Source organism: Aspergillus versicolor (assembly GCF_001890125.1).
Source record: "Aspergillus versicolor CBS 583.65 unplaced genomic scaffold ASPVEscaffold_9, whole genome shotgun sequence".
Taxonomy (NCBI): domain Eukaryota; kingdom Fungi; phylum Ascomycota; class Eurotiomycetes; order Eurotiales; family Aspergillaceae; genus Aspergillus; species Aspergillus versicolor.
In genome coordinates this window covers 1,162,477-1,187,262 of record NW_024467532.1, presented here as the reverse complement: position 1 = coordinate 1,187,262, position 24,786 = coordinate 1,162,477, and the positions used below count along the sequence as shown (strand labels likewise).

Here is a 24,786-nt window from a genome sequence, read left to right as displayed (position 1 = left end):
AGGATGTAGGGATGATGGCCAAGTCGTTCATAGATACGCTTTTCTAGAGATTGTAGGTTGCCGACAACTGGATGGTCAAATGTCTCTTTGATGACAAGGCCAGTGTCAGCTACCTTGATGACCTGAGAAGAGCAGCCTATGCCAGCAAGCTCTATTTGCTTGCGGTCTGCCTTTACAAGTGCTTCTGCCACGGGAAGTGGTAACATTGTCTATATCGCGACATCAAGGAGGAAAGAATAGCCCTGTGAGATCATTCGAAACGACGAAAACAACGCGTGGACCACTCAGTCTCCACAGGGTGTGCACAAAATCCACGTGATTGGTTTATGAATCGGAATAAAGGCCAATCCCGGCACTACCGTACTTTTGGGGGTTCGAAATGAAGATCCTAGGATTAATTTATCGTGGAATATGGATGTTGAAGACGCCTGGTAAATGATGCTGGTTGGCACCTGATGACTCAAACACAAAAGGGTCGAATGAAGCACGAGTTGCCTGCCCTTCGCTCCTTCCACAACAGTGCCTCCGCTGTACGCTTTATGCTCTCTATGCTTCAGATTAGTCATCTATGTTGTCTTGCTGTTTCTTCTGTCGCTCTTCTGCTCGTCCATGTCCGTAGCTCCCAGCCTCAATGGATCTCCCCTCTTCTCCTTCTTCGCCATCGCATCTTCCTCGCAAACTAGGCCAGGTTTGGTAAGTCCCCTGCATCTAAGTACTGGCCTGTAATGCTTTACGTTTGATGGCTAACATTGACTATAGTGATCGGTGCCGCAAGTACGCATCCCCCGCAATGAGCTCCCCACTGCTCGGAGACCAGCTCGGAGACCAGCTGACTTGAAACAGGAAGAAGATAAAATGTGACGGTGCACTTCCTGCTGTAAGTTTATTTACGAAGATTCTCCAGAGTCCCCGCTTACATATTAGTGCCGCAATTGCGCCAAAGCCAGCAAGCCCTGTGAAGCATCTGCGGCCTTGCAGAGGAACACTAAGGTAAGAGGTTTTGTTACGGAAGACAAGCATTTCCAAGACTTGCAAAACCAGCTGGCCCAATGTCAGCAGGCGCTTCAGACAGAGCGTGACACCGTGGCTATGTTGCGGGAACAGCTAGCACAGCAGCTCAAACCTGCGCCTTCCACCTCAATTGCTCCCGGCCTCCCAAACGAGCCATCATTTGGCACAACTTTACTTTCGTCCTTCAGAAGGCCTGGCGGCATCTCAGATGACTCTTCCTATGTCATCAAGCACATGGGACGCATGGTTCATGACGAACTAGGCGTGGGCCGCTTCGCCGGTTCTACTACCGGTGTTCACTTTGTGCTAAGCGTCGAAGAAGCCTGCAAGCGGACACTGCCCTTTGCAGATACATTCCCTGAAGGATGTCATAGCCTTTACCTGGGCCATTCAGCCAACACTTCGGAACCCGACTCCGGTGATTCCCTACATGGAGACATTATCAAGTGCCTCAACCAACCTGTCAGCTTCTACCTGGAACAGATTGACGTCTTCTGTCGCTACTGGGAAGCATTCTGTCCCTTATTGGCGCGAACCCAGCTGGCCAAAGATATCGAAAAGCTGGTGAAAACAGTGCAAGACCATGGTCCGAGCTCGGGTACCAACAAGACTGCACTCTGTATTCTACTTTCCATTATGAGCATCAACTGCCTAACTCATGGGAGCAATAACCACAGTTCAGACACAGAATCTTCAGAGCGGCAGTATATCATAGTTGCAGATCGTATAAAAGGCCATCTGATAGCGCGCGCGGATATTGAATCTTTGCAAGCACTCACTATATTCGCCTTCTACCACCAAATATCTGGAAGAGCTTTGTCTCTCATCCAGCTGAATGGACATATGGTTCGGATTGCCCAGTCACTTGGTTTACATCGTCACGCTAGGCGTTTTAGATTAACAGTGTCTGAAACCGAATTGCGAAAACGACTCTGGTGGTGGGTATACATATTTGACCGAATCACGTCTATCGTCCATGGTCTCCCTCTTCTTATTAACGACATCGACGTCGACAATGACATGCCCACTGACTGCCGGCTTCACGATCTCAACGATACTGAGCTACTGCACCCTCTCCCCGGACAAACGACGCCTGTATTCTATTTCAACCATTATGTGACCATGGGCAAGAAGCTATCTTCTATCCTCCACAATCTATATACTACCACCCAGCGTCGTCAAGGGGGCGTTAAGATTGAGCGGCTTGATCGGGATATGAGGGTATGGAGCCAAAATCTGGACGCCATCGAGGATTCTGGAATGAACTTAATGGTCCTTTGGTTGCGCTTACTGATTCATCTGGCCATGATCCTAATCCACCGTCCAGGTCTCACCTTTACGGAGAATACTACTCCCGAATTTGGAACATGCCTGAATTCCTGCGTGAGATCAAGCACGGAAATCCTGCTCTTGCTCGGTGGGACAGGATCAGATACAACACTCTACTTTCATTCACTGAGCCCCATTGGACCTGGCCTAGTGTTCCAATGTGCTTTGATGCACGTATACTGCCAATGCAAGCTCAAAACCCTAAACAACCTTCGAGCCAGCGATTTCCCTTCTCTACAGGAGAGTATAGGTGCTATCTACAATGCCGTCGAACTTCTGGAAGGATATAGCCAACGGGCACTATTGTATCCTGGGAATTTCCAGCATAATTCGATAGATGCAACGATTAAAATACTGAAGGATGTGACCCTCGCTCTACAACAATCCGACCATGGCCTTGAGCTGCCGGCGGAGGAGACTTGGCTTCCCGAAGCACCTTCCTTATCCTTCGGGGGCAACTCGCTCTATGATCTTAATTATATGACGGCCATGGACTGGGCCCAGGATATTTCAGATACGTTTGGTGATTTGCCCGGCTTCCCAGCTTGAAGTATACTGAATGGAATCATTTGTCTAATTTCTTTTGCGGCGATACCCAATATATCGATTCTCTGCAGCGATTCGACCAAGGTCCTGAGCTGTTTATTATCCTTGAAAGCAACTCGCTCCACGACTGCAATTAAATAGAATTTGCAGGAAGTATCCTCTTGAGTATAAATTTACCTACTAGTTCACATTAATAGTCAATATCATACCCAAAGATATAACCGCAACAATAAGCAGCCATAATACACCTTCCACATATATCCTCAAGATCACAAGGTTTCACGCGAACTAGCGGTGTCAGAAAACCAATCACATCACTAGACTGGATGGTATCAAAGCCTAGTTTGGCACTGGTGCTCTTTCTGGGGTCTCCAACTTTCTCCACAGTCTCCATCGGTATAAGAGCTCTATTCCGAGCACCAAAGCGTGGCTCCAATCTGCCTTGGTGCCCTGTATTTTATTTGCAAAGTAATAATGTTTCAATCCAAAGCAGGCTTAGTGGGTCAATATGTGAAATTTGAAAATTTTCGATTGCGTGGCTCCCACTGTAGTAGTGAGCCGATAGAGAAATAAAGGGGAAAGCAAGAAAAGCGCAAGTAATAGATTAAGCTTCTTAATATACATATAATAGTATTCGTGCATAGCTAAGATACCAACATATGCCATGGTCTCTTGGCCTCAAGCCTCAAGCCCCAAGCCGGAAGAGGTAGATTTAAAATACCTCCACTAGGGTTTCAATTTCCAATATCCAAGTAATTTAAAAATTCTAATATCCACCATGGGACCATCAAGCCTCGGGCTGCCCTGCTATACCGGCCCGTTTGACAGCAGGCCGGGTTTTGCATGCAAAGGCCCTGCATTCTTAGTACGGACCTAAGTCTTTTAATACCCCAGATGTCTCCCCGGATCAGCCATGCTCATTGTGCTTTTCTGTGACACTCTTTGGCAATGGCTTCTTCCAAGTTCCTCTGGGGACTGCGTGGCAGCTCCCTTACCCTGGCTCAGCTTGCCCTTATTGTCTGTCCTTCATATGTCCTCTTCGGTTACAATCAGTCCAACCTAGGAGGTCTCGTCTCTCTATCTGACTGGATTGCCCTATTTCCTCGGATCGACACGCACACTACAAGTGGTGCACAAAAGAGTGACAATGCTACTGTCCAGGGTGTTGTCATTGCATGCTTCACACTCGGGGCCTTGCCCGGCTGCCTATCATGCTCCTATACATCAGATAAATTCGGCCGTCGTCCGGTGATTTTTGTTGGAGCTGTCTTGACACTTATCGGACAGATTCTGGAGGCATCTGCATTCCATCTCGCCCAGCTAGTAGTCGGCCGTACGATTCTCGGTGTCGGTGTCGGTATGCTCAGTGGGACAGTCCCAACCTGGCAAAGCGAATGCTCAAACTCAAAGAACCGTGGCAAACACGTCGTCTTAGATGGTCTCTTCATCTCTCTCGGTTATGCCCTACAGGCCTGGATCAACCTGGGCTTCTACCAGTACGAAACCGGGCCTGTGACCTGGAGACCACCCGTTGCGCTACCTTGCTTCCTATCCCTCGTGCTCATGGCATCTATATTCTTCATGCCTGAATCGCCCCGCTGGCTTGCGCGCGAGAACCGGGTCAGCGAAGCCCAGGACAGCCTCTCTGCACTGAAAGACTCGCCCATCGATTCACCCGAAGTTACGTCCGAAATCGTCAGTATTGAGGCGTCTCTAGAGCAAACTGCCGACCACGCCGGTAGTCTCCTGGATCTATTCAGCATGGGCGAAGGCCGCCTCCTCTACCGCTTCAGCATCTGCATCCTACTGCAATTTTACCAGCAGATGGCCGGCGGAAACCTCATATCGGTGTATTCGACCGTCATCTTCCAACAAGGCCTCGACCTAGATGCTCAAACATCACGGATCCTATCTGGAGGAACACTCACCTGGAAGCTCATATCCTGCTTTGTCTCATTTTTTACAATCGACAGACTCGGGCGTCGATTTGCCTTCATCGTCAGCGGCACGGGCATGGCAGCTTGCATGCTAGGACTCGCAGTGTCTACTTCATTCCCTCGATCAAACTACGCAGCGCAGATTGTCAGCGTCCTCTTTATTTTCCTCTTCAACTTCTTCCTCCCCGTCGGTTTCCTCGGCGCAAACTTCCTCTACACTACAGAGGTCGCACCAACCCGGCTCCGTGTAGCTATGTCCAGCATCTCGACTGCGAACCACTGGCTTTGGTACGTTGTTTCCTTCTATTATACGGGTTCAGAAATAACAGCTAACCATGTAATGCTATTAAGGAACTTCGTCGTAACTATGATAACCCCCGTCGCGATCGAAAGTATCGGATATAAGTACTACATCGTATATACCTGCATCGGTTTCTGCATCCCACTGTCGATATACTTTCTCTACCCCGAGGTTTGTCTTCCACCTTACCTTTTAACATCCTGGTTCAAGAAATGTGCTAATGGAATAAAAGACTATGGGACGTAGCCTTGAAGAAATCGACCTTATATTCCGCGAAAGCCCGTCCGTGCTTGCTACCGTGAGGCATGCAAAGAAGAGACCCAGTATCCCACTTGACCAGCAACTGTCAGGAAAGGCATCGGCTGAACATGAGGAGGTGGTCGAGGAGAAAAGTGAGGTTTGATTGTTGGGGTTACTAAGACTCGTCTTGTTGAAGCGGTAGAGCCGTAAGTCCTCTCCTTGGGCGAGGGAGACTGTACTGTAATATGTAAAAGAACAGGCCGCGAAGGTGTGAAATGTAATTCTGTGCTCATGTCTGTATATAATTGTGATTCTCTATAATGGCTGAATTGAGCAACGCCGTGAAGTATGAGCCTGCCGGACCTTGAATGAGTTGGCCGGAATAGCCGTGCAATCCATTATTTCTGACGTTTTCATCCCAGGCCCCAGAATATTCGTAGATTGGCAGCTCGATCAGAGGTCTTCCATCCGGTTTCGTGCTCGATTCGAGCCAGGTGTTTTAGAAGTAGTAGCTTCTCGGCAGGATACTCCTCGGCAGGTCCCAAAAGCGCGGGACGGCTATCCCTGATCATCGATGTCGTTTGTGGAGATCCATAGGCTGAGGATAGGAAGTTCCGCGACAGATACCCCGGTGAGCTATCGAGCGGAGTGTCCCTGCTTCTCGAGAAGGTCTGTGAGCTACTTCCTCCAAAAGCCGCTCCAGCAATGTACAGTGGGTGAAGATGATTGACCCAGTTGGCACTGATGGGGTACAAGTTAGCTGGGAAATAATAGTCATTGGAATCCAAGAGCGAGAAGAACGCTTACTGTGATGGGTTTGACATAGAGATCCCGGATAGTTCGCGCGCATGCCAAATAGGATCTTCCTAGTGAAGGTTGAAAAGTGAGTTTACATTGACCAAAAACAGGAACGCCTGGAATTATTGTGGCAGGCCACATACCTTCTCCCTTGAACCAGAGCGTGGAGTTCCCCTTGCGACTACCCCTGTCTGAAGCAGCAATATGCACCCAGTATGATAAAAAGTGTTGCCGCATACTAGAAGCCCTGTTAATCGCGGAGAACAATAATGGGATGGACGTCTAGTGACTTACTAGAAGCGGCTCGAGAGAAGATGACTGTAGGGAATACTTTACCAGGTGAGCGAGGATCTCTGAGCAAGGGATATACCTCCGGTGGGCAGTGCCGATGCCATTCCTGGAGCTCATCCCAGAGGGTCAACAATTGTGTTGTGGAAGCTGGGTTATAGTATTCATTCTCCCGGAGAGCAAGTAAATTCACAATCCTAGCAAAGATGAGAATTGCCAAATTACAGTAGTCGTCAATTGACCCGGCCGTGCGTACGGACTTGCAAGACGTATCGTCCAGCCAAAAGTCCGTAGGAATAAGCGTCGTATTCTGGGTAATGAAAGCTGCCCAGATATCTGCGGAGATTCTGTCTTCAGTACTGATTATATGTACACGGTTTCCGGAGTTGGGCCTCTACCTACCGATTCGCGCAAATGCCCAGAAACATGACTTGACGATTCCCGGGGCAGAGCCATTCCACTTCTGGGCCTGCAGGAGGCCGGCACAGCCCTAAATATGGAGGTGAACACGGCTTCAAGGGTACAATGTCTCAAAGGTACAGACTGACCTTTAGGTGGCGACGCCACTCATGGACTTCTGAAGCCATCATCTCATAAACGCATAGTAGAGTACATGCAGCCAAGACTGACGGATCGGGCGCCGCTGTATTTTGCTGCAGCAGTAGCTGAATAGTGTATTGGTAAAGCTCCAATGTAACTTGCCGTTCACAGCCTTCAACATAATCCAACTGGCGGGAGGCCAGCGCCATTGCAGCGCCAACAAAAGACGGCGACTCCATCATATCGTGAATGCTCCGTACGGTAAAATGCATATCCGAATCAGTTGTCTCACACCAGGTGCCGGTCTCTTGCATATAAGCGGAGATCAGGCGGAGCTTTTCTGCATTAGAGACTGGCAATGGAGGCTCAGGACTCGGTATAATTTTAGAAGTCGAGCGACTCGGCGTAAAGGGAATGGCATCCCCTCTTCGCCAGCTTGACGAAGCATCATTGTAAGATCTATTGCGTATGGGGTTAGATAACGGAGAACGGCCAAATGTCTGGAGATTAGGCGCAAAGAGATCTGCTACACTAAGAGCGGTGTCGGTGGGTCGATGAGTGTCGTCCGAATTAGGATGATGAGGTTCTTCGTGAAGTATATCAGGTGTCCCAATGTCACTGCCATTGTCAACTTGGGGTGATGATGGGATGCCACAGACGCCCAGGGATGATTCCCTTTGCTCTAGCTCTAGATGGTCGTTATCGGAATATGGATGTGAGGCACCACTCCCGAGAACCTCATACCCACGGATTATTTCGCCCGTCTCGTCAATTATCTGCACTACAAGTTAGCCTTTTGCTTCGACTCGCGCCCTGCTGTAGTTGGAAAGAGGGACCGACCGTAGGAGGTCCCTGGGGCTGGCGAGACCTTTGAGCTCGCCGTTTCTCTATCGCCGCTAGGGCAACAATCTCGCCACCCGACAGCCTGAGGGAACGCGTTGGGTGAAAAGAGGCCTTGACGCCCCATTGGCAAGTGCAACCGCGTTGTTCGCAATTCCGACAGCGTGGCAGGGCCCCATCGCCTGGCAAGGGTCAGTACTCCCAGTGGCACCCGATGTAATGGAGATGACACTTACATTTCCGGCGCCGACTACGACACGGTAGGCTTCAACATAGACTAATCAGCTCATTCCCACAGTGCTACCCACTATATATCAACCTACCAGCCAGACCTGGTTCGCTTCCTATGCACGGGCCCCGGCTCGTTCTGTTTGTATTCATTATCTTTAGTTTCCATCTGGACCCCGAGCACAATAGTCCATGCAGCTCATAGTAACGGTTGGTACTTCTCAACGATATCAGTAAATTCGCCCACCTCAATGGGAGAAAAGGCAATTGGTGCGAGTGGAGTTAAGAGTGAATGGAAAGTGGAAGCGCAGGCGCTGCTTAGTCACCAGCGCCTGCGCTTCCACTTTCCTATCACAGCCAGCCAAGGCACGTCACCCCTCACTCTGGTACTTATATAGAGCACCCCTCTCTGTTTCTATCTAATCGATGCACAAGTATCACAATGGCATCTAGCACCGCCCTTGTTGTTCGTGTTGTCGACGGACAAGCCCCCAAACTTTCAAAAGAGGACATCGCAGTTCCCCGCCCAGCAGCAAACCAGGTCCTTGTCAAACTATCATATGTTGCCCAAAACCCGACTGATGGTACGATATTTCCCTGAAAAACGGACATGTTTGTCATAAAATTCCAGAATCGCTCACATTTGCAGTACAATCGTTTGATCGCAACGCCTTCGGAGATGGCACCGTACTCGGATGCGACTTTGTAGGCGAGGTTGTCGAGTTGGGCAGCGGCGTTACTAGACTTGCCAAGGGCGATATTGTGTCTGGTCTGATTTGGGGCGGTAAGTAGTATCCCTAGACTTATTTCGGTAGTATACTCACTATTTTTTAGGAGAAGTCAAGTACGTCGGCGCATATAGCCAGTACTGCGTGGCCGACGAACGGATCTCATTCAAAGTCCCCCAGGGTATTTCAAGAGCACAAGCCAGTACTGTTCCACTGGCCGCTGCTACAGCATGGCTTGCTTTGCTCTCGAAAGAGTGTCTAGCGCTTGATCGCTCCAAAGCCAAGAGTACCAGCGTTCTGGTCTGGGGCGGAAGCTGTAAGTATCCCCTACACATCCCAATTGACATTGAAAACTAATTTCGTTCAGCCAGCGTTGGTCTATACACAATTCAGCTCGCCTCGCGTCTTGGCTTCGAAGTGATAACAACATGCAGCCCCAAGCACGCTGACCTTGTCCGCTCTTTTGGCGCTCTGCATGTCTTCGACTACAAGGACAGTGATGTTGTTGCCAAAATTCAAAAGGCCGCCCCGAATCTGAAACATACTTTCGACACTATCGGTAATGCTACTTCATCCTCTACTGCTTCTCGTGCACTCCGCAATGGAACCGGTAGGCTGTGTACCGTGCGACCTGGAAAGGTGCACACCGAGAACGTCGCCGCAGGAACCGTTGTCACAGATGTTCTGGTGTGGACAGCATTCCTCAAAGACCACGACTATGGAGATTTCAAATGGCCTGTATGTGCTCTACTTCCAGTATCAAACACCGATTTCAGGTGATAACTAACAATATTTGCTGGCTAGGCATCAGAACATGACCACGAGCTATCCAGTGAGCTTTTCGAAAAGCTGCCCGGGTGGTTACAGAATGGCACTATCAAGCCGAATACTCCCAAGGTTCTTCGTGGCTTAGACGCGGTTCCAGACGGATTCCAGGAATATAGAGATGGGAATATTTCCGCCTATAAAATTGTCTACGAAATATAGGTCCACGGGAGAAAAGGGTTAATTAAGATAAAAGGTTCTTTCAATATTGGATGCATATCCTTCACATCCATCAAGCATCAACCACAGTAGTAACTCCGTGAGCCAGTTTCAACCGCTCCTCTTCTTGTCTCTTCATCTCATAAAACGCCTTCATCCGCGCTGGAACAATCTTCTCACGCTCCGTCGTAATCTTCCACCCACTCAGCCGGTCCTTTCCCAAAGCTAAAAGCGTCTTCTGCTCGACAAGGCTATACTGACTCGGGTCATCGCGGTCAAAGTTGAACGGCTCCTTCAAAGCAACCGGAGGATTGGTGATAATTCGCGGAACCCGCAAGCTATTTTTCGAGGCAGAGTGGCACATAAACGGGTGCATCAGTACGACGTCGCCGATATTGCCCGTCATTTCATGGAACTCGCTGCACTGTGCGACGATCGAGTTGTAGAAGCCTAGTTGATCTGGATATTGGTTTTCTTGACCTCGCGGGGTCATCTGGGGAAATACTCCTTCGGGGTGATCATACTTCCATCATTAGACGGAGTACATATATGTATATAAACCAGTCTCAAAGGATCTTACCAAATGCCGTGCAATAAACGGTATCGCCTCAGGACAAATCATCGTCCCACCTCCACTCGGCTTAATATCACTAAACAGCGGAATCACCAAGAGCGCCTGCTCGGGCGAATCCAGATAATGCACGAAGAAGTCCCCGTCAACATGCCAATTATCCAAATCCTTCGGATCCGGCGAACGGCCCTCCCACTCCTCCGTCCCAAGATTAACAATCAGCGAATCGCGCCAGTCAGCAAAGTCCTGTGAAATGCGGTCCTCACCGCCGCATAACTCGCATATTGCTGCCCAGGCCTTGGGTGCAAATGTACGCGCAGGCTCGCGGCGGTGGTGCGGCATGTTGATCCTCTCCTTTGTCCAGGTGGACTTGTCTGTTGGCGAGTATCCCAGCCGGACCCAGACATTGTCAGTCCACTCGGCGGCTTTTTCTGGTGAGAAGCAGTTTGGGATGCGGACAAAGCCGTGCTTGAGGAAGTGGGCTTTCTGTTCTTCTGTTAGTGCGTGGGTGGGACTCGGAGTCCCGTTTTGTTCTGTAGTGGTCATATTGGTGTCGTTTGTACGAATACTTGCAGAGGATGAAGTCGAAGGGTAAGAATATAAGTCTGTAGCTATCGGACTCTCCGTGTCCAAAGCGGCGGTACCCCTCAATTCTCAGCTCGTGGGTGTCACCATGAGCCTGGAAGGGCGCAATATAGGCTAAATTAATATTAACCCATAAATAAACTCTGGTGCTTTTTCGGCAGTTGTGCGACCAGTAATAGTTACTCACCCATAGATCGCACCTCGGCATATATGCCATTTGAAAAGTAGTGCCATTAAGCCCCTCCAGTATACAACGACCTTTTAGCCCTAATCGCATACAGTAGTATATTCGTTCCCCACTCCACCTTCAACAGCTGATGGGTTCACTTTCTCGTCAATATTCAATAGCGGAGATTTTACTTTCGGCTTTAATAATGGGCGCTACATATGCTTATGCGAGAGCACAGATCCCGTATGTTGGCGGCGCCTTCTTGTAGATCATCAATGATTCGGACAGCCTCGCTTTCCGATGTGATACCCCCGGCTGAGAGGTTGACAGCCGTTCTGCAAGGGACGATAACTTGAAAACCTTGTAGTACTTGAATCAATAAAACACAGTTGTATGCAGCTGAAAACGCAATATATACCGATTAAATTCCCGAATCATGCTGCTCAATATCGTACTCCTCGTCATATCCATTCCAAAGCTTACACGTCTCCTCCAGCTGATCCTGATCAATGATCCCCTTAATCTCATCATATCTCTCCACAAACTGCAACGCAAACCCCTCCGTCGTATGCCACCCAATATGGCAATGCATCAGCCACGCCCCCGGGTTATCCGTCTCCCACGCCATAACCAGATACCCATTCCCAGGAAGAACCGCCGTATCGCGTCTCGGCGGATTATCCGTTTTCACAGAGCCATCCCACGGATTCGAGCCCTGGGCAAGAATAAAAAAGTCATGGCCGTGTAGATGGATCGGGTGGAACACCGGCTGGGCCGTGCTCACGACTAGATAAACCCACTGGTTCGCATTGGGCAGGTCAATCACCGCACTTGAATTATCCCACATCGCCATTTCATTTCTGCTCTCTGCGATCTGCTTCAGCGTGGGGTCTTCCCAGAAAATTTCCATGGTGGTGCTGTTGAGGTACCACCGGAAAAGACCGTCCGTGTTGCGGCCGGATGCTGCCTCGGTACTCTCCTGCCAGTCTGGGGATTGGACGGTGCGCGGGACGTGCGGGACGAGATTCTCCATTGGCTCATCGTTGCATCCGTCGACTATGGGCCAGGGGATTGTCTCTGGGGTGCTTGGGTTGTCGCCGTAGTAGAAGATACCGCGGATGTTGGCGGGGTCTTCGATGGCTGAGCAGCTTGCTTGTGGGATTGTTCGGAGCCAGAAGGAGTCTGCGACGGCGGCTTGGTTTGCTGTGACGATTACATCGTAGCGCTGACCTGGGCAATATTAGTACGTGGTTTTATGTTCGGCGATGGATTCTGGGACTCACCCATGGCAATATCGATAAATGTGGTGTTGAAAGGCTCAACCGGGACTAGGTCCATGGAAATTACCGTCAGAATATGGTTATCGATCATGAACTTGTAGTGCGTGTCCAGGGCCCCATTGATGAGTCGAAGACGATACGAAGTGCCCTCTTCGACCTTTAGCTTGAAGCGTTCACCGGTCTCGTCGTCTCCAGAGCCGTAGGTATTGGTCCCGTTGATCAACGAGTTATTCAAGGTCGGAGGGCCGACAACCTGAGCGTACTGGAACAGCTCAGCGGCTGTTTGATGGGTCCAGTCATTCAGCATGATAGTTCCTGCGTCAACGTCATAGTTCGCTGTCGCAGGTCCATTAATGACAATGGCCCCGGAGAGACCGTCCCAGGCTTGCAGAGCCATGTGGGAGTGGTACCAGGTTGTACCGTACTGCTGTGCGCGCCAGCGGTACGTATACTCGTGGTTTGGCGTAATAGGACACTGGGTAATTGAAACCACTCCGTCATTCTGGTTCGTGTTCTGCTGACGGATACCGTGCCAGTGGATGCTTGTTCCGTTGAGCGTCTCATGAAGGAGATTGCGGACATGGATGACCACTTCATCACCCCAGTCTGCGTAGAGGGTTGGGCCGGGAATGGTCCCGTTTATGGCCATTGCAGGACGGGAGTATCCATCTATGCTCGCTGTGATCTCGTCAATCTCGAGCCAGTATTCTCGCGTGACACCGGTGTTGGGGGTGATATCGTGGTAATTGGTGTCTATGTTGTAGTCGCACCAGTTTGACCTGGTATCTGGAGTGTTCCCAGCGCATGGCGTTCCAGTTGGTAATGATGGGGTAGTCGATGTACTAGAAGTTGACGAAATACTGGTACTCTCCGGGCTCGTGGGGTTGGTAGTTGTCCTTGTTTGGGACGACCTGCAATCTCTAGCCCCTGGGCTACATTCTGCTACTCCAGGGTCTTGCCGGCGGCCCAGCTGCAGGCCAGATGTATCATGGACGAGAGTGCGCTCTGTCCGGCTCAGGTCATGATTGAACACCCAGGAGGCAGACGCACACAATGCATATATCAGGAGAAGAAAAGAGGGGAGCAGCATATTGCCAAGGCAAGAAAAGCCAAGCCGGCTCAGGAAAAGTGCCTGGATAGCTAGGATGCGTCGTAGATTGCTAAACGAATAGTCACCTCTCGGAATACATGAGGACAGGCATGCCTTATACCTGACGTCCACGACACTTGCTCCTCGGTCTCTGTCAATCAACTCATATCCCCCACATTATCCATTTTCAGTACTGAGTACACCCAAGAGACAGACACATCGGAATTCATGAGACAATATCCACTGAGCCCTTGCGCAGTCGGTTCTTGCTCTATCATGCGGCTTGCATGCTGCAACAGGTCACACCGACTCACCCTCTCCACGTTCCTGAATGCGTGTCTACCAACCAAAGCCCTGCTATTTCACAGCCCGTCGTATCGCACAACCGACGTCGTCGCTATGACAGTCTCCATCGGCAATCGTACAGGTGTTCCCTCAATAAGAAAAGCTCCCGGGGATAGCATTGCCGGCCCCAATCAGCGATAGGGTTCGTCTACCGGGCGACTGGCGCTGAACTAGGACCCTGCATGTCTCGGATTGCTGGATCTGGGTGCCGCCTGCCAGCGCATGGCACTTGCATAGGTTCTAAATTAGCACGTCCTATCGATTGAGCTAACCCTAAGTCGGGCAGTTATTGGCTGGGCGTGAGAACTACCTTGGAAACAAAAAGCAAGCATCCTGTTTTGGATACGTCGCAAAGCCGGCTCGTGATAGTGGAAATGGTTCTAGAAACTGGTTGAGGCGTTTTCCTTGACACAATCCGAGCGGATCTGAAGGATATCAAGGATGTGAGGGGTGTCAGAGTACATTTGCTTGCTTCCAGCCCTGATAGTGGTGGCTGAGTCTGGTATCATATATTGGAATTCAGCCCTCCAACTGGGTTATCCAGCTACTCCCCTATCTCTGCACTTTGTTAAGTCTTTACAATTGACAATATTTTGGTTAGAAAGTTACACCTCAAGATGCTCTTTTATTCCCTCCTGTTATTTGCGGTGTCCTGCGCTGCGCTGGCCATCGACTCCCATGCCCTCAAGACCCGCCAGGCGGCAGTGGTCCAAGATACATTCAACGTCTACGCCTATGGGGATGGAATAGGTGGAATGTCTCTCTTCTACGCAGACGGCAAGTACTCCAGTCTGGTACCTGCAGTTGCTGTGTTGTTAACATCCCCCAGCCAAAGCACATATCGGCGACGTGGCCCTATCCACCGCAAAGACAGCTCAACCAGTATACTGTAAGCCACCTCGACCCTTTTTCAATCTCTTTATTAACGCAAAAATGCTTGGAAATCAGTTACCGTCTCCGAAACCTCTCAGAACTCCTGGATCGCCCACCCTAACAACACCGGGACCGACTCAAGCGAGGCCGCGTTCCAGACCACAGTACTCTCGCTCCCAGATGCAGACTCGGAGGACGGGGCAGTTATGTTCAAGGAGTCTACAACGGAACAGCTTAAATCTCAAGAAGCTAGTGTCTTTGAGTGCTACGGGGACTACGTGATGACCAAAAACCAAAATGCAAACTTCTACGCCGTTCCGACCGACGCGGATGGTGTGTATTCGCTGGTGTGGAGCGATGTTGCCTCTGGCAAGATCCCTGTGGTTTTGAGAACAATGGCCCCGGTTACTGAAGCATTGTCCTAGATGGGCTGTTTGTTGGACAGTGGCGAAGAGTATGGAACCCTGCTGTCGTCAGTATGTTATTGGTGTAGAGAAGGCCAATGAATACGAAATTTGTTAGCAAAGACATCCACTAAGTTGTATTCCAATAAGCCATAACTCTTCTTTACATCTTCGATTTGATGTGTTCCATTCCATCTACCTTGTTGAGAAAACGACGGAGCAGGCTTGCAGTATGCAGTTTCAGCATGGCCGCTGAGGACATGAAACCCCAACGCATACCGCCAACCAGTATCTTGGGATTTCTCCGCTGTGGGTGGGTTTAACTTTTGATGCTACAATTCGCAGATCGAGTCAACAAGCCACGTCCAAATGACAGGTCAGATTATCTCTAGCGAGGCTGCTCAGTTGCTGGCCACCGTACTATTCCGGACGCTTATCACAATCTCTCCATCGAGCAATTGATTCCTCGTTTTCAGACCCACAGGTTTCACCAGATCAGGACAGCAGTTCGACCCGGTCTTCCCTATACGATGAACGGTGGGTTCCTGGAGACCTCCGCCACTTAAACCTACCGTAAATAACCTCCAGACTGAAAAGCATGGTATTACAACATTTTTGCAGACAGCCTGCATGTCCTCGAGATCTGGCCTAAGACACGGCACAGTTTCTTCCGTCGTTAGCTGCCTCTACAGCAAGCTTCACCATCTCCGCTTCCCTCGAAATAAACACACTATGGCATGTATCAAAGTCCTCTGTCCTCAACTCCACACCTTCCTCTCGAACCTTGGACAGCATAATATCCTGATAAACCCTCAAAACCGTGTAATCCTTCTGCGTAAGCACATAAGTCACCGGGATAGATCGCCACACAGCGCCCTCCACCGGGACCGTCAAGGCACTCCGCGGAAACCTCACAAGAAACTGCAAGGCTGAATCAATCGTATCCTTCGAAACCGAGTCATCACCAGCAAATAATACCAAGGCCGGGTCAGCGGGGAATGTACTCCCGTCGTCAGCCGTACGGACGTGCTCATCGAGGACCGACTCAAATCCCGCCTCTCGAACTATATCCCAGATCGATGTCCGCGGGGGCAGAATGTAGGCACAGAGATAGAGCAAGTGTATTACTCCTCCAGCTTCACTTCCACGAGCTGTCGTTGGAACAGGATAAGCCAGCCCCTCGGCTGCCTCAGTGCCGACCGCGCCGCCGTACGAGTGCATGATCAAAAGGATGCGCTCGCCGGCTGCGGCAAGCGAGGAAACCAGTTCTCGAACAGCTTTGACATCATCTTGCAAAGATGTCGTCGGTGGTAGTGATTTATTGGAGGAGGGGAGAAGCGGGCAATGGACGGTGAATCCTTGGGCACGCAGGGCGGAAGCGTAACTCTGGTAGTTTGCGGGGGTGTGCCAGGCGCCGTGGACGAGGACGACAGTTGGAAGGTGCATTTTTATTTGCTTTTCCGATAGCTTTCTATTTTCGGCGAAAGATCTTTGAATGCGAGATGCGTTGCTGCCTGAATGTGATCTGATATCCAGCTTCGTTCCCCGCTGTCCGAGAACGAAACTCAATGTCAGCACTAATTATTACATGAGCATTAAAAGGATTTATTGGTTAGAAACTTCATCATAATATTTTGCAGTATCGAAGAATGTATTGCAGAGTCATCCTGTAGACTCAACCCTAAACTAGGTAGCTACTTGCATACTCAAGAATCCCGTTTTCAGCTATTAACCTGAAATTTCGCCTTATTCGACGCTGTTCACGCTACGATGGCTCTTATCAAAGCTACTTGAAGGCATTTGATGGAAATATTATCACCGAAATCAGGCTTCCCTCTCAATCGCGGCTCGACGGTGTCAGAAACCAGGGTCTTTCCAAAATCGATGCATTCGTGTACACGCATCGCAAATTATCGCTTCCGATACGGGACCACAGAATGATTTGCATCCACGCGGATGTGGCAGAGATATTACCGGTCCAAGCACGGTGCCGTGGTGCCAGATTGCTCGGGTAAAGATCAAGGGTAATTTGTAAAAGTGACACGACAAGGTATCCGAGACAAGGAGGAATGGTGCTATGCCTTGGTTGTAGAACCAGGCAGCACCAGTTCCATACTTGGATTGTATCCTGATGTGGTAGGGGGCCCTGGGCCCTCCATGTTTCTACCCTATCGATAATTCATGCTATATTCGCCCAACTGCGTTGTATCGGCAGTAATGTGTTGGGCGCGCTGTTAGTGCTCTGTCCCAGTCGTGGTCGGCATCGGTACAGGGCCACCCGGTGAGCCCTCATTTGCAGCAGTCAAGATCTCGACGCCAGTCTCCGTGACAAGCAAGGTGTGTTCTATGAGCTTGTTAGCGGTCACCAAGACAAGCCGCAATCAAATTCTACATACCAAATTGGGCAGCCCGTTTCCCATCGACCGTCACATTTGTCCAGCCATCCGGCCAGTAAACCTCCCGCGGCCTCCCCAGAGTAAGTATAGGCTCGAGCGTAAATGTCATCCCGGGTTTACACACCCCGACAGCCTTATTCTTCGCGTAATGCGGAATCCACGGCGGGGGGTGGAACTCGGTATTGATGCCATGGCCACCCCAGGTCGTGACAATACTGCAGTTTCTGGACTTTGCAAGCTTCTCGATCACGCGTCCGAAATCTCGTATCGGGGTTCCAGGTTTGACGATTTCAATTGCCTTGTCCAGGCATTCCCGTGTTGTTTCAACTACCTGGACTGACTCGGGGTCTGCCTTGGCTCGGTCGCCGACGTAGTACGTTGCGTTGACATCAGCGTGGTAACCGCCGTGGTATAATGAGATGTCAAGGTTGATAATATCGCCGTCGAGAAGAATTCTCTGGTCTGGTATTCCATGGCAGATCACCTCGTTTGGCGAAGTGCACAGCGACTTGGGGAAGCGGTTGTAGTTCAAGGGGGATGGATATGACTATGTAATGTTAGAAATGGAAAGAACGGCAGAGGAAGATTAAACTGACATCCCGCTCCACACAAGCCTTGTGACAGACCTCGTCCAGATAATCCGTAGTGACACCCGGTCTCAATTCTGCCGCAGTGATATCTAGTACTTCTCGCGCGAACCTGCACACCTTGCGCATTGCCTCCTGGCCCTTGGCGTCTAGGATTTCAATCTTTGTCCTGCTCAAGCGCATCTCACCCTTTGGGACACCAGTTACAGCCCAGTCCGGGTGTTTTATCGTCTTGGGAACAGTACGCATCGACGACAGCGGATAGACCGGCCGGATCGTCCCCGGGAAGGAAAATGAGGGGAACGGGTTGTACGGTCCGGCACCATCCTGTACCATACCATTGACGACATTATGGATAACCTTGTGTTGAGACTAACGTGGAGGTTAGTTGAGCGCTGATAGAGAGCAAAGTAAACAAACCCAATTCCTCTTAAAGCAGTCCTGGGAGCAGAAATAGCTGTCTTTGATGCCGCGCTTCAGGCAGGTTGGACACTGTAAATCTCCGGCATTATTGTGGCAGTCTTCACCCAGACATTTCCTGGTGTCGATCATTGCAGCCAGGGTTTTGGTCGTCTTGCTGATGCTATTGTCTCGGGCGGTTGTGATCTCCATCCCCGCAAAATTCACTCCAGCACATTAGTCATCAGGACTCGGAGTTCGGATTTCGGAGTTCAGCCCCGGGGCGGAGTCAACCTTATGGTTCCACTTCCGCCCCGCTCCGCCATTACTATCTACGCGGCGTGCTCCCGTTTTAGATCACGCACCAATGAGTGGAAGTCATTTACAACCCTATCTATAGTATAATATCCCTTATATCTCAAAATTTTTCGTTATATAAACCCCCTTGGAAGTGATACAAATTGTAGTCTAACAGCTCCGCAAGCATTCACCTCGACTAAGGATAGTAAAACATCACCGCTCACTCTTAGGCAAGTGGAGTTCTGTCTTTAAACCATACTTCACTTTTTCACTCCTCAGTTACCACAATCTGCTCATAGTTCTTTCTTTTTCGCCTCGAAATCATCTCTGATCATGTATGGGCCAGGGAACAGTAGCTGGACCGATTCTTCCACTTCCCGCCACAATTCAATGAGCTTCTTGCAAACAACCTCGCTGACCCTCCCCGATTCCATTACAATGTAGACTGAGTTATCCTATATTAGCGTGTTCAACTTCGCATTCATGGCTTCCATAACTTACATTGCTCCAGAACACTCTCTAGCCACCAGAGGTCATTTACGGTCTCTTCGAGGTCCGGTTCAACCATTCTAGCGCCGAGGGAGGTGGGCCCGGAGCTGAATACGCCATAATTGTATCATTTCACCTTAAACTGATAGTCCGCTTCTCGCATTTCCGATTTCGACATGCAGGTTTCGAAGTACCGTTCTCCGGATTTCGTTTCCGAGATGGATCGAATTTGTTCAAAGAGGCCGTTGCAACGGGCACAAATGTCCTTGATATAGGAAGAATCCATGGTTTCGTCTTTTTCCTGGTGTTCTGTAGATCTAAGTCCTGTGGTGCTTTTCGGAAGTCTTATCTGATTGATACCTTTCGAGTGCGACTGTTAAAGTAGGCATTTGCAGTCAAGCGATGATATCGACCTCTACTTATATCTGAGCTGTCTTCGAGGACGACTTCTTTATCCCCTTTCATCATATTCCCATTTTTAAACAAGTTGCATATTAAACAATAGTAGTATACGAGCAGATCACGCTGCCGCCGACTATCTTTGTTCGCAGCGAAACTCTGTTTGAGACATAGTGGGTTTAGACAATCAGAACAAAGCGGATCGTAGCATGCAATCATTATTCGTTATGTTAATAGGCCAGATTGGTAGGAATTTTCACTCTTTGGAGTGTAAAGTAAATAGGTGTACCATCTCTTCTATCCTTTAAGCAAGTCCTCGCAAGGTGGTGGGCCTGGGACGGGATTAAAAGCCAGACAGTTTTGTCCTTTGATACCATGAAGCACGACTCGGACAGGGATTGGCCTGTTTCGCGTCTGTTTCTACAGAAATCAGAAACCTCTCCTCCACACTTTAAATGCGCCATCTGTGGGATTGTTTGTCCGTGTGTCGAAGGACTAGGGAAAGCTTGGAAGTGAGCAAAATGCCACATTACTGGTATACTAACTGTTAATCCTACTTATTAACCAGGTTGCAACGGATCACTTGATATGCAGCATTATGTCTGTACATACGCGCCTTTATGCGATGCGAGAGGACTGGAGAAAAAATCAGACCCTGGGCCATCACTCTGAATGGACATGTTTTCACCCAGAGCATGGAATTGATGCTTGGTATTCAAGCGAAGAATTCAAGGCACATCTTCTCAAGATGGACAACCACTCTCGCCATCGGACATTGAAGCCATTCTTGAGATGGCAGGAGCACATACAAGGATCCCTGTAACACTTGTCCGTTCTACGGTATGACCGAATTACGATCAGATGGCCCCCCATCAAGTACTTCTCCAAAGATAGTGTGGGCTGAAAAGAAAGATTTGGAAGCGCAATAGATAGTGACAACAAGCTTCTAGGCAACGGCGGTCAGTCTCATAAGTGTTCTTCTAGTGGGCGATCTGTTTTTGTTTATGCTATTTCATGTTATTTTGGTTATCTCTGACTGTAGATTGACGTCTCTGTGTCAGCCGTCGTGACGTCAAGGTCTCGCCCCAGTTAAAGAACTATCATCCATCAATTATATCTATCAAAAGACTCTTCAGAATTAAATGCATCGAATTCTTCGATTTTCAACCCAGTCCTGCAAAATGGTAAAAGACAGCGGCACCGTGATCAGGTTGGTGTCCCTCAACCCGTCCAGTCCAACCATCTAACAACATAACATCAGCGAATTCAACGGCCTCGTCAACATGAGCGCCAACGAGCTACGCGACTGGCTCAAGGAAGAGCAATCGCAGTCATCGGGGTGGCAGAACGAGTCTGGTTCTGGTGAAACGATCGGGCACGAAAGGTTGGTGGCTGTCTTTCCTCATACTGTCCAGGATACAGCCCAATATTGATAAACCCAGTGGTCGCAAAATTGTCTCTATTCTCGAGCACAATCCGTCCAAGGAGCCGTCTGAGTATTCAGACGAAGACGTCGACCATATGCGTCGCGTCGTGTCGTATTGCAAGCGGCATCTGGCGCAGGAGGGGACGGCGAAGCAGGATACGACGAGTAAGAGTTATCGTAGTTTGAAGAACTGGGGGCATGATGCGTTGAAGGAGTGATTACTATGTTTATTTTAGAATTTATGGTGATAAGATATAGCTGGTTAAGCTGCTTTACTAGTAATATATGTCCTTATTATCTGCTTTACTGGATGTGGTGAATGGAGACAGAAAAACGAGACTAACTGAAAGGCGATCAGGCGGGGAAGGTTGGAACTTTCACTGCTTCGCCCACTTCCACCTCCTTACCAGCAAGGGCATCTCCAGCAAAGACACCATCAAAATGCCATCCAACGAAGCCAACAGCGCCGAATCCGACTGGACCATCGACCCCGCGGTCTTCGCCTTCGCGCCCCGCCGCCTGCGCGTCGTATGCATTGGCGCTGGTTTCTCGGGGCTGATCATGGCCTACAAACTCAAGCACGAACGGCCATTGAACTTCGTGGATTTCACCATCTACGAGAAGAATCCCGAGGTTGGAGGAACGTGGTACGAGAATGTTTATCCCGGGGTGGGCTGGTATGTCTTTTGCCGATTATCCAGCGCTGCATGCTAATTCCTGCAGTGATATTCCTATTCGTGCGTCGTCTTGTCGTTACACTGAGCCTGCTCTGACAGTATCAAAGATAGCTATATCTTCCCTTTCAATCCCAACCCGAACTGGTCACAATGCTACGCCAAAGGTCCAGAAATCCAGCAGTACATCCTAGACACGGTCGAGAAATTTGACTTAAAGGAGAAGATCCAGTTCAACACGAAGCTCACCAGCGCGGTCTGGAATGAGACCGAGGGGAAGTGGGAGTTGAAGCTCCAGCGTGGCGATGAAGAACTCAGCGATAAAGCCGACATCATTCTCGATGGCAGTGGTGTCCTCAAGTATGTCACCTGTATTGTTCTACTGGACCGTGCTTATATTGCAGCAACTGGACCCTCCCCGACATCAAAGACATCGACACCTTCCAAGGAAAACTCCTACACACAGCAAAATGGTACCATCTCCTATCATATTCCATCTGAATTCAGACTAACAAACAGGGACCCGACCTACAACTGGGAAAACAAAAAAATCGCCGTCATCGGCAACGGCTCGTCTGCGCTGCAGGTCGTCCCAGCCCTGCAGCCAGGAGCCGGCAAGGTGGTAAACTACATCCGGAATGCAACATGGGTCTCAGTGAACCTTGCTGGCGATATCACAAAGGATGGTATGGGGACGAACTTTACATATACAGAAGAAGAAAAGAAGCTGTATCGCGAAGACCCAGCCGCGTTTCTGGAGTATAGGAAGTACATTGAGCGGTCGTGCGTTCTTTCTAGTCTATCTACCCCTACCTCTCTGTCTCTTACTAGCGCTAACATCAGTTGAACAGGATAAACGGTGTTTATAAAATCATGCTCTCAGGGTCTCCCGAAAACGCCTTCCTGCATAATATAGTCTCAAACGTCATGCGGTCTCGACTCGCATCAAACCCGCATCTGATCGAGAAGCTCATTCCCAGCTACGAACTTGGCTGCCGCAGAATCAGTCCAGGAGATGGGTATCTCGAGGCGATGCAAGAGCCTAATGCAGCGTTCAATTTTGATCCTATTTCCCGTATCACACCGACTGGTATCGTTACAACAACAGAAACCGGTCAAGAAGAGGAAGAAGAGTTCGACCTGATTGTCTGCGCAACAGGCTTCAATACATCTTTCATCCCAGCGTGGGAACTCATCGGGCGGGACGGACGGCAGTTGGCTCATGAATGGAAGGACATTCCGCAGGCGTATTTTAGTCTCTGCGCTGGGGGAACACCGAATTACTTCATGTTCGGGGGCCCGAATGCCCCCGTTGGACATTCCTCTGTGCCTGTGATGCTGGCCTGGTCGGGAGATTATATGCTGGATTGGATTGAGAAGATTGCGAGAGAGGATATCAAGTTCGTTCTTTCCTTAGCTCGCTCCACTTATATAGGATCTAACAATGACTCTAGGTCTGTGGTCGTGAAAGACTCGGTCGTAGCCAGCTTCAACCGCTATGCAGTGCAAAGTCTGAAGAGGAATGTCTGGTCGAAGGGGTGCACGGGATGGTATGGTAAGAAGGACGCGTCTGGGGAGAATAAAGTCGTGACGGCGATGTATCCGGGGAGTATACTGCACTATAAAGGTATGTCGCACTGCACCGTACATACACTGTCGAGCATCAAACTAAGGTTTAGAATTCATCAAAACGATCCGCGGCGAGCACTTTGATATCCGATACAACAGCTCGAACCCATTCCGGTATTTGGGCAACGGAGAGCTGGAGATGGAGCGGGCAGAGGGGGGAGATATGGCATATTATCTGTAGAAGGGTATATATAAATGCATAAATCACTAAACCAACCAGGTATCAATCATAACTCGTAAACACAGGAAAGATATAGATAGATCATCACCTCCTCCACGACACCTCGCTGTCCCCCGGCCGCGCCAGCGCCCTCCCACAGCGCCTCACCTGCTTATACACCAGCTCCTTGCCCAGATAGTCCTGCGTGGCATCAACAATCGTCTCCAACTCACCAACAGCATCGAGTTCAATCTCCGCCAGCCCATTCGGCACATCAAACCGGAACAGCCGCCCGTCATCATCCAGCTCGCTATGCTCCTGCGTGAACTTGTTGGTCTCAACCTCCGGACACACAATCGCACACTCGCCTTTACTCTTCCCCCCAGTCCTTTTAATACTCGGAAGCCCCGTCCCAATCGAAACAAAGCACCGCAGCTGGCTCTCCAGGCTCGTCAGCCGCCAGACATTCTTCGCCTCGATCCACACCTCGCGGATGGGATTGTTCGCCTGCGCCGCGGAGTCAGTGAAGCGCCGCCGCGAGGGACCGAGCACAATCGGCTCGAACAGCGCCGCGTTCGCAAACGACGCTACACCCGCTTCCCAGAGCCTGGTCGTCTTGTATAGCTCCGCCGGGCAGTACTTGCTCGGGTAGCTAGAGAGCGGGATGAGTTTCTGCGTCGAGGCGTCGGTTACACAGGAGAATCTGACACGATCAGCTCTCCACATCTAAAATAAAATCACGCAATTTAATAAAATGAAATTCAGGAACATACACACGACAACTCAAATCCACATCCTGCATTAGGATCTCGCGATCCTCATACCCCATCTCGCGGAGGACACCCTTGAGCGCGACCTCCAGCTTGCGCCGGTCGTGCTTGGCCTTGCGCTTGGATATGCCGGCCATGGTCAGCGAGAGGCGCTTCTTGCGCCCGAAGACGTGCTTGCACAGTCGGCTGTACTCGGCGATGCACTGGTCGATGTCCATCTTGAGGCGGCCGAGCATGATCGCTAGCAGTCTACGACATTAGTAGTTGTTAAGTATCAGGATGCATGACAAGTAACGCACCCACCCGAACCCGTCCCCCCGATCATATCGAAAAAGTCGCACGGCTTGGGCGGGTTCTCGCGGTCGATGGCCTCCATGATGTTCTTGAGGATGTGCAGGGTCGACAGGGCGCGAACGCCGCCGCCGTCCAGCGAGAGGATGTTGAGCTCGCCGTCCGCCATAAGTAGTATA

General features: G+C 50.0%; 12 protein-coding genes across 12 annotated transcripts; 6 read left to right on the top strand and 6 right to left on the bottom strand.

Moving 5' to 3' along the window:
* Nucleotides 1-626: 626 nt before the first annotated feature.
* ASPVEDRAFT_45302 (Zn(II)2Cys6 transcription factor) lies at nucleotides 627-3,121 on the top strand. Its single transcript, XM_040813250.1, has 4 exons — nucleotides 627-693; nucleotides 760-774; nucleotides 844-877; nucleotides 925-3,121. Exons 1-4 carry the CDS (start codon nucleotides 632-634, stop codon nucleotides 2,887-2,889), a joined length of 2,076 nt encoding a protein of 691 aa, XP_040671590.1. The 5' UTR covers nucleotides 627-631; the 3' UTR covers nucleotides 2,890-3,121.
* A 660-nt stretch (nucleotides 3,122-3,781) lies between these two features.
* Nucleotides 3,782-5,573, top strand: ASPVEDRAFT_895084 (uncharacterized protein). Its single transcript, XM_040818636.1, has one exon. The coding sequence runs from the start codon at nucleotides 3,835-3,837 to the stop codon at nucleotides 5,368-5,370; it is 1,536 nt and encodes a 511-aa protein (XP_040671589.1). The 5' UTR covers nucleotides 3,782-3,834; the 3' UTR covers nucleotides 5,371-5,573.
* A 204-nt stretch (nucleotides 5,574-5,777) lies between these two features.
* ASPVEDRAFT_55620 (Zn(II)2Cys6 transcription factor) lies at nucleotides 5,778-8,227 on the bottom strand (the record flags this gene model as incomplete). Its single annotated transcript, XM_040815098.1, has 9 exons — nucleotides 5,778-6,105; nucleotides 6,172-6,230; nucleotides 6,306-6,400; nucleotides 6,457-6,786; nucleotides 6,853-6,940; nucleotides 6,999-7,766; nucleotides 7,831-8,012; nucleotides 8,067-8,095; nucleotides 8,154-8,227. The coding sequence occupies 9 exons, from the start codon at nucleotides 8,225-8,227 to the stop codon at nucleotides 5,778-5,780; spliced, it is 1,953 nt and encodes a 650-aa protein (XP_040671588.1).
* A 273-nt stretch (nucleotides 8,228-8,500) lies between these two features.
* ASPVEDRAFT_138918 (zinc-binding alcohol dehydrogenase family protein) lies at nucleotides 8,501-9,773 on the top strand (the record flags this gene model as incomplete). Its single annotated transcript, XM_040807529.1, has 5 exons — nucleotides 8,501-8,642; nucleotides 8,708-8,842; nucleotides 8,893-9,102; nucleotides 9,154-9,524; nucleotides 9,591-9,773. 5 exons carry the CDS (start codon nucleotides 8,501-8,503, stop codon nucleotides 9,771-9,773), a joined length of 1,041 nt encoding a protein of 346 aa, XP_040671587.1.
* A 70-nt stretch (nucleotides 9,774-9,843) lies between these two features.
* ASPVEDRAFT_137840 (uncharacterized protein) lies at nucleotides 9,844-10,887 on the bottom strand (the record flags this gene model as incomplete). Its single annotated transcript, XM_040807437.1, has 2 exons — nucleotides 9,844-10,293; nucleotides 10,351-10,887. 2 exons carry the CDS (start codon nucleotides 10,885-10,887, stop codon nucleotides 9,844-9,846), a joined length of 987 nt encoding a protein of 328 aa, XP_040671586.1.
* A 278-nt stretch (nucleotides 10,888-11,165) lies between these two features.
* On the bottom strand, nucleotides 11,166-13,591 carry ASPVEDRAFT_153976 (uncharacterized protein). Its single transcript, XM_040808380.1, has 2 exons — nucleotides 12,379-13,591; nucleotides 11,166-12,325 (listed from the first exon to the last, which is right to left on the bottom strand). Exons 1-2 carry the CDS (start codon nucleotides 13,463-13,465, stop codon nucleotides 11,517-11,519), a joined length of 1,896 nt encoding a protein of 631 aa, XP_040671585.1. The 5' UTR covers nucleotides 13,466-13,591; the 3' UTR covers nucleotides 11,166-11,516.
* A 659-nt stretch (nucleotides 13,592-14,250) lies between these two features.
* Nucleotides 14,251-15,239, top strand: ASPVEDRAFT_153975 (uncharacterized protein). The gene is made up of 3 exons (XM_040808379.1): nucleotides 14,251-14,587; nucleotides 14,640-14,699; nucleotides 14,759-15,239. Exons 1-3 carry the CDS (start codon nucleotides 14,428-14,430, stop codon nucleotides 15,106-15,108), a joined length of 570 nt encoding a protein of 189 aa, XP_040671584.1. The 5' UTR covers nucleotides 14,251-14,427; the 3' UTR covers nucleotides 15,109-15,239.
* Nucleotides 15,240-15,415: 176 nt separating this feature from the next.
* ASPVEDRAFT_45297 (alpha/beta hydrolase) lies at nucleotides 15,416-16,635 on the bottom strand. The gene has a single exon (XM_040813249.1). It carries the CDS (start codon nucleotides 16,531-16,533, stop codon nucleotides 15,736-15,738), a length of 798 nt encoding a protein of 265 aa, XP_040671583.1. The 5' UTR covers nucleotides 16,534-16,635; the 3' UTR covers nucleotides 15,416-15,735.
* A 686-nt stretch (nucleotides 16,636-17,321) lies between these two features.
* fpaI (putative methionine aminopeptidase, type I) lies at nucleotides 17,322-18,622 on the bottom strand (the record flags this gene model as incomplete). Its single annotated transcript, XM_040807473.1, has 4 exons — nucleotides 17,322-17,431; nucleotides 17,484-18,030; nucleotides 18,080-18,442; nucleotides 18,491-18,622. The coding sequence occupies 4 exons, from the start codon at nucleotides 18,620-18,622 to the stop codon at nucleotides 17,322-17,324; spliced, it is 1,152 nt and encodes a 383-aa protein (XP_040671582.1).
* Nucleotides 18,623-20,792: 2,170 nt separating this feature from the next.
* ASPVEDRAFT_45294 (DUF3140 domain-containing protein) lies at nucleotides 20,793-21,439 on the top strand. Its single transcript, XM_040813248.1, has 3 exons — nucleotides 20,793-20,867; nucleotides 20,919-21,041; nucleotides 21,100-21,439. Exons 1-3 carry the CDS (start codon nucleotides 20,839-20,841, stop codon nucleotides 21,299-21,301), a joined length of 354 nt encoding a protein of 117 aa, XP_040671581.1. The 5' UTR covers nucleotides 20,793-20,838; the 3' UTR covers nucleotides 21,302-21,439.
* An 85-nt stretch (nucleotides 21,440-21,524) lies between these two features.
* ASPVEDRAFT_87153 (flavin-containing monooxygenase) lies at nucleotides 21,525-23,567 on the top strand (the record flags this gene model as incomplete). Its single annotated transcript, XM_040817991.1, has 8 exons — nucleotides 21,525-21,760; nucleotides 21,807-21,820; nucleotides 21,868-22,117; nucleotides 22,162-22,230; nucleotides 22,277-22,540; nucleotides 22,609-23,157; nucleotides 23,212-23,384; nucleotides 23,437-23,567. The coding sequence occupies 8 exons, from the start codon at nucleotides 21,525-21,527 to the stop codon at nucleotides 23,565-23,567; spliced, it is 1,686 nt and encodes a 561-aa protein (XP_040671580.1).
* An 84-nt stretch (nucleotides 23,568-23,651) lies between these two features.
* On the bottom strand, nucleotides 23,652-24,776 carry ASPVEDRAFT_55612 (uncharacterized protein; the record flags this gene model as incomplete). Its single annotated transcript, XM_040815096.1, has 3 exons — nucleotides 23,652-24,249; nucleotides 24,320-24,565; nucleotides 24,616-24,776. 3 exons carry the CDS (start codon nucleotides 24,774-24,776, stop codon nucleotides 23,652-23,654), a joined length of 1,005 nt encoding a protein of 334 aa, XP_040671579.1.
* Between the last annotated feature and the right edge of the window lie 10 nt (nucleotides 24,777-24,786).